At 45.6% G+C, this 6,715-nt stretch overlaps 1 protein-coding gene across 1 annotated transcript in view; it reads right to left on the bottom strand.

Moving 5' to 3' along the window:
- Positions 1 to 1,380, bottom strand: part of LOC103605607 (mannose-binding protein A-like) — a 3,922-nt gene extending 2,542 nt beyond the window's left edge. The window contains exons 1-2 of the mRNA XM_008590230.1: positions 1,197 to 1,380; positions 660 to 776 (exon numbers count right to left, since the gene is read on the bottom strand). Of these exons, the coding sequence (XP_008588452.1) occupies positions 660 to 776; positions 1,197 to 1,380 (301 nt within the window). The remainder of the gene's footprint in view (positions 1 to 659; positions 777 to 1,196) is intronic.
- Between the last annotated feature and the right edge of the window lie 5,335 nt (positions 1,381 to 6,715).

The raw sequence follows: 6,715 nt of genomic DNA, 5'->3' as shown, positions 1-6,715 counted from the left end.
TGTGTGTGTGTGTGTGTGTGTGTGTGTGTGTGTGTGTGTGAATTTTTTTTTTTTTTTTTAGCTCCCACCAATAAGTGAGAACATGTGGTACTTCTTTTTCTCATCCTGACTCGTTTCACTCAATATTATTCTCTCAAGGTCCATCCATGTTGTTGCAAATGGCAGTATTTCATTCGTTTTTATAGCTGAGTAGTATTCCATTGTGTAGATATACCACATTTTCCGTATCCACTCATCCGATGATGGACATTTGGGCTGATTCCAGCTCTTGGCTATTGTGAAGAGTGCATGAAGCAGACCATTTTCATGCCACTCTTGTGACAATCGACATAAACCCAGCTCACAGATGGCCCATTTCCTCCCTTGCAGCCTGGAGCCACACACTGGCCTGTTTCAGCTGAAGGAAAGCCAGGGCCCATCTCCTACAGGGGCCTGATGAGGGGGTGCCCTGCAGGCTTTGAAAGTCCGTCCACGTACCAAGACACCGATGGGAATCTTCTCAGGCCCCAAATGACACCGAGAGGACAGAGGGTGCTGGGTCAGGACACAGAGTTGAGCATCTTCCAGTGAGGCAGCAGGAAGAGCCATCTCCCAGCCGGCCCTCCAGTCCCCAGGGCCCTGAGCCACTCGGGCCAGACCATGCTGGGTGTGCTCCTTACCCAAACTGTCTCCACGATCTCCTTTCTGGCCCTTTGGTCCTGGACCCCCAGGACTCCCAGGGCCTCCTGGAGGCCCTAATTTCCCTGGAGGGCCTTGCAAGCCTCTGAGCCCGTTACCTGTTGAAAGAGGAAAAGACAGGACTCAGAGGCTGTCACTCATTCTCTTTCTCCAAAAGCTCAATACTCAATTCACACTGAGCCCAGGAGCCAGCCAGAGAGCTAGTGGTGACAAAGGAGAAAGATCGTCCTGCATCCCAGGGGAAGGTCTGCTCTGAGGGCCAGCTCCCTGAGCAGGCGGGACACCCCATCCATCTATGTGGACAGCCACACATTACCAACTCCCGTGTGGAAATGTGGGATCCTGGAGAGAGCCCGGGAGCACCTTTGTTTAGGCGCAATGATATTTTACAGGAATTATTCTGAGTGGACCAGCATCCATCGCAATAAAAGGTGAGCCTCGCCTGTCTCTGTGCTCATCCCCTTCTATGAACAGCTTATTGTTGGAAGTTTCGGAAGACAGAGCAGCCTGTCCTGTACCTGGATCTCCCTTTTCTCCCTTGGGTCCGTCTCGCCCATCTCTGCCTGGGGTGCCATTGGTGACAGGGATGCCACAGGTAATCACTGAGCAGGTCTTCTGAGCATCCTCACAGGTTTTTGTTTCTGACCACGATACTGTCACCACACACAGAAGGAGGACAGGGAGTGACGGAAACAGGGTCATGGTCTTTTCCTTAGAGAGGAGAAAGTCAAGGAAAATAATTCCATCTCATCTTGTTTAGTCACCATTTGCTATTGCCTGCAGTGTGCTGGACCCTGTGCTCAGGGAAGCAGACACAGAGGGGAATGTCACAATCCTTGGCTCTGAGTCACTCCTAGGCTACCAGGGAGACAGACAAGTAAAAAATATTAGAAGTAGATCAGTGCTAAAGCGAAGGTAGAGGCTAGAGTAAGAGGGACCCAGAGCCCCTGCTGGCACAAGGCCTAGTGCTTAGGCGCCCCCTACCCCAACAGCCCACAGTCTCAAAATTAGAAACTAGGCCCTTCCTGGTGGCCAGAATCAAAGGCAAAGAGAGTCTTTTGCCTGTGAGAGCTTTGGTTCCTCTACTTCTCTACTGCCTTTCCCGAGGGCCAAGGGATCCTGGTGTCCTTAGTCTCCCTTTTCCTGTGCACCTAGACTCAAACCGTAGCAGGTGACCTGAGGTCCCACAAGGTCCATTTCTTGGCTGAACCTGGTTTATGAGATCCAGTGTCTCATTTCAAATAAAAATCCCTGTGTTAAACACCAGGCCATAACCACGCTCACAACTGTAGCTGTTTTCCCAAGTGCCTGTCAACCATTTCATATAAACTACCTATTTTGTGACAGGCACACGCTGAACGCTCAGGACCGGAGTGCCCGGAAGCAGAATTCTGACTCTCCAAATGCATCCTTCTTTGGTCATTGATCCTGCCCAGATGAGACCTTTCTTGTTTTGAGATTTCCCACTGAGAGGCCCTGTCTGCGTGGCAGAACCCTGGGCCTGGCAGGGTCCTAGGTGTCCTATCCAGATGCCTCCCCTCTCCGTGTCCCCACCCAGCTGCCAGGTTCCCAACCAGCATGTGCTCCAGATGGTCTCCCACAGCCGCTGAGGGACTCGCCCCTTGCTCCAGCCTCTAATCCAAATGCCTCTGGCCCCTGCTGCATAACTACTGCACCGCCCTTACCTACCACGACCTGTCAGCTCCCTTAACCCTTCCCTTCCTCCAGGACTCAGTGAGAGGTGCTCGGCTAGAAGGGAGCTCTCATGATCACATCCTTCTCTTTTTTAACCTCCCCTGAGGGTGCTGGAGACCATGGTCAGGGCTTGTACATGTTGCTGACACCCCCTCCCCCCCGCTTCTAGTCTTCCCTTTGGAAAAGACCATTCTTTAGTTTGCAGAGGGCCAAGTGGATCCAGGAAGAACACAGATGCTCCAGGTCACAGAGAGAGACAGAGGCCCTACTGAGCCTGACGACCCCACTAACGCCTCTGCCTCAACCTCACCGGGATCAAGCCAAGAGGCCAGACTCTCGACCAAGGCCCTTACCTCTTCCCTCCAGAAATGACTTACTAGGGCTTCTCAGAGTACGGATTGTGTCAAGGAAGCTGGTCCTCCAGCCCAGGCCTCTGGCAGATGCTTTAGCGACGTCAATGCCAATTAGCCTGGTGACCAGGGACAGCGCTGGGCTGGCCTTTAACCCCAGATTAATAAACAACTATCCCTAGAACTGCAGTCTACTGGCAGTTCCCCACGGTTGCTGGTGGGATCTCCAGCACAGCACTGGGCAGCTCTCTGCTGTAATACCCCAGACTTCTCTTTCTACTACCCTTCCAGGCATCCATCCCTACAGCTCAGCAACGTGATCCTCAAGAATCACAGATTTCTTCCAGATATTTATTTCCAAAAGAATATGCACAGACATCCTACCAGACAAACACATGCTCACACATGCACACACACATGCACAGCATACACCTCTGCATCAGTTGTTCTGACCAGTTCACCCCTCCATTTGTGTTTTATTTCAGGGCCGAGGTGGAGAGATTAAAGACCTACAACACCGAGTCATCTCATTCCTCTCTTCTCATTAAGATCATTTATCAAATGTCTTCTCTGGGCATGTCCCAAGGCTAGGTACAAGGGGAAGAAGTGTTTGTACAAAATTTAAATTAAAAGCTGAATGTGGGCATCTGCACCAGCTATTTCCTCTGCGCAGACATTTCCATCTATCTTTGCATAGTTTGTTGTCATACAGATTTCAGCTTAAATATAATCTCTGGAGAAAGTGTTTTCTTAACCATTTCATTTTAAGTAGCCCTCTTTCACTGAATTATAATTCTCTGTTTTAATTTTCTGCCTGTTATTTATCTCAATGTGAAACTGCTTTGTTTTTTTGTTTGTTTGTTTGTTTGTTTGTTTGTCCTTTTTGAGACCGGCCGCACTGCGCTCAGCCAGTGAGCGCACCGGTCATCCCTATATAGGATCCGAACCCGCGGCGGGAGTGCTGCCGCGCTCCCAGCGCCGCACTCTCCCGAGTGTGCCAGGGGCTCGGCCCGAAACTGTTTTGTTAAAGTGTTTGCATATTTATTGACTACCCCATTCCTTCAGAAAAAGGACTTAATGAGAACTTCTTTTCCCTGGCTGTGGAATCCCCAACTAGAAGAGTGCCTGGAAATAAAGTCTATGCTCAATAAAGATTTATGGAACAAATAAGTCCTCCAGCATCATATCCTCAAAGCAGCCCTCTTGACTTCTCTCTGGCTACAGCTGACATCTGTGCCCACTTTACCAGTGTTTTCACTTTTCTAGGCCAGGAGCTGTGGTTGATTCACTTCCTTGTCCCCAGGGTGCAACCGAGCCCTGGGCACACAGGAAGGATCTGGTGAGAGAATGAGGGGAGACACAGACCTTGAGCAGGGGCACACACTAGACCAGTCTGTGACTCCTCCAGGCCTGGTTTCCAGGAGTGTCCATTTCTGATCGCCAGAGCCTGATCAGTGGTCTGAGTCCCTGATGTGACCTTGGATGCCTGCCTTCCCCCAAACTCACACTCACTCTTCGAAACACTTTATCTCGCCAAACAACTGGAGAGGTTTGTTTTTCCCTGGTGCGGAGCAGGGTGGGGTCTCTTCCTTTTGATTCTGTCTCATGACTGGCATTTTGGTTTCGCAAAGGTCATCAGCCCTTGTGTACTCAAGTCACCAGGCCCCAGACAGCAGCCCCCACCCCCCACTCCTATTGCAGGGAGCCTGCCAGGCACAAAGAGGCGCTCTACTGCAGAGAAGATCTCCCGGGGCTGTGTTTCTTAATGCCATTGTCACAACTGTGAAGAGCCGAGCCGTAGGCTCAGAAGACAAAGGGCATTTGACCCCTACAGCACATAGGCAGACCTCTCACAAAGGTGGGAAATTGAACCAAGAGATGTACATAAAACCAGGCGCCTAAATGTGCTACAGACTTAGAGAAAGGGTGGTTTGGGGATAAGAGGGGAGAGGGGAGGGAAGTATTCGAGTGAACGGTAGGAAAGCCTTGACTCTGGTAGGGAAAAAGGTTCTCATTAAGGGTATCTATCCATAGGTCTATCCTTCCATAGATCTGGAGTTTGAATTTATGTTGCTATTATGATGATGATGATGCTATTATTATTATTGAATTTTGTTATTTATGCCAAGATGAAAAATTGTGTTTCAAGTGTCCCAGCTCATCACAATCTACTGCACTATGGATATTTAAAAACAGTGGGGGCTGGACATTTGGCTCAGGTTTTTAGAACACAGCCTTGTAACAGCAAGGTCAAGGGGCTGGCCAGCTGCCAAAAAACAAACAAACAAAAACCACATCATTCTTGAAAGCGGTGGAGAACATTACCCTTAACCTAAGCACCTGGGGGTTTTCTCAGATGAAAATCAGGGAAATTTGAGTTCATCTTGTAAAAATTACCAAACACAGTAGGAAATAAGCAGAGTAAGAGTTGACAGCAGCAAGCCTCAGAAATGTCCTCCAAGGACTGTGGACTCTACACAACAGATAATATATGTTTTAAAAGGGGTATAAATAAAGTATAAATACAAATTAAATAATTAAATTAACTACCTAGAATAGGGAAATAACCATACAGCTGATAATAAAATTAAAAAACTGGTTCTTTGCAAAAACATAAATTTGATAAACGTTACTGTGGTAGTTTGGGCTACTGTTTCCAATTTTTTACATCCTCCTTGTTCTGGAATTACATATCTGTGTCCTTTGCTGTAGTACTTTGCAGAGTTTCCCATTAGAGAATGTGCAGCAAACACCCAGCCCCTTTGATATTGGGTTTGCCCACGTGACTGTGTGCAAATATGAAGGGAACAGCAGCTTTAAATGTTCTTGCAGCTTTAACATGACCTCTTGTGTTTCTTTCTCAACCATGGGAAGAGTATGTCCCTGGTAGCCACTTGTATCAGAATAACTAAATAATGCAGAACAGACATGAACTCATCTGAAATCCTGGAGTCCAGCCTAGAGCAGCTGAATCCAGGCAGGCTCAAATTTCAGCAAACTGGAAGACCCAGAGCAAGAAATAAAAATGTTTATTGTTGTAAGCACATGAGATGGGGATTTATTGTTGCATTAGCTGACTGATACAATATTAATGATTAATACAAAAGTTATAAGAAATAAACAAATCAGGAAGGAAAAGAATATTATTCTAATAAGATGGTATTGACATTATTAAATTACACCATGTGCAATTGATTTTAAACAACACATTTGAAAACTTGGTAAAATAGGTAATATTAGAAAGCAATTTAAGATTACTTATGTTGGCCCAAAAAGTGTTATAAAGACTAATATATCATTAATCGTGAAATATAGAAATGGAAGTCAAAAATTGTCAACCATTCCCTCATCAAAAAAAAAAAAAAAAGTTTTATGGTGAGTTTTTCTAAATGTCCAGAGAAGACAGAATTTTTCTTTCACATAAATGGCTTGTGCCCAAAAAAATGATGGCTGAAATGATGGTATTCTTATTTGTAAATTGAAGAGAATAATAGCATCTATAGAATAGGGTTAATTAGATACATGTATCAAAACATCACATTGTACCCCATATATATGTACAATTATTATGTGTCAAACATAAATTAAAAAGTAAGAAATAAATTAAAAAGTAAAAATTGCATATAATTTAAAAAAAATTTTTTTAATAGGGTCAATAAGGATTACATGGATTAATACAAGTAATGTGCCTGGCACATAGTAAATGTGATGAGAGTATCAGCCATCAGACCAAGTAGGGTATATCGCAGGAATGCAAGGATGGTTTGACATTAAAAAACAGATCAATGAAATTTGCTAATTTAATATATAACAAGTTTTATTAGTAGTCTCAATGCAGACATGTGTAATATTGAAGCCTGAAGCTCACTCTGTTCTCAAAACTAATATGTGGTCTCAAAACTCTTTATACACATATTTTTCCAGATCCCTTCAATACAAACTTTCCAGGGCTGATTTAAAACACAGTCATCCCTATATAGGGATGACCGGTG

This window comes from Galeopterus variegatus, unplaced genomic scaffold (assembly GCF_000696425.1).
Source record: "Galeopterus variegatus unplaced genomic scaffold, G_variegatus-3.0.2 Scaffold5933, whole genome shotgun sequence".
Lineage (NCBI taxonomy): Eukaryota > Metazoa > Chordata > Mammalia > Dermoptera > Cynocephalidae > Galeopterus > Galeopterus variegatus.
The sequence above is the reverse complement of the archived record's forward strand: the minus strand, read 5'-3'. Positions and strand labels throughout refer to the sequence as shown.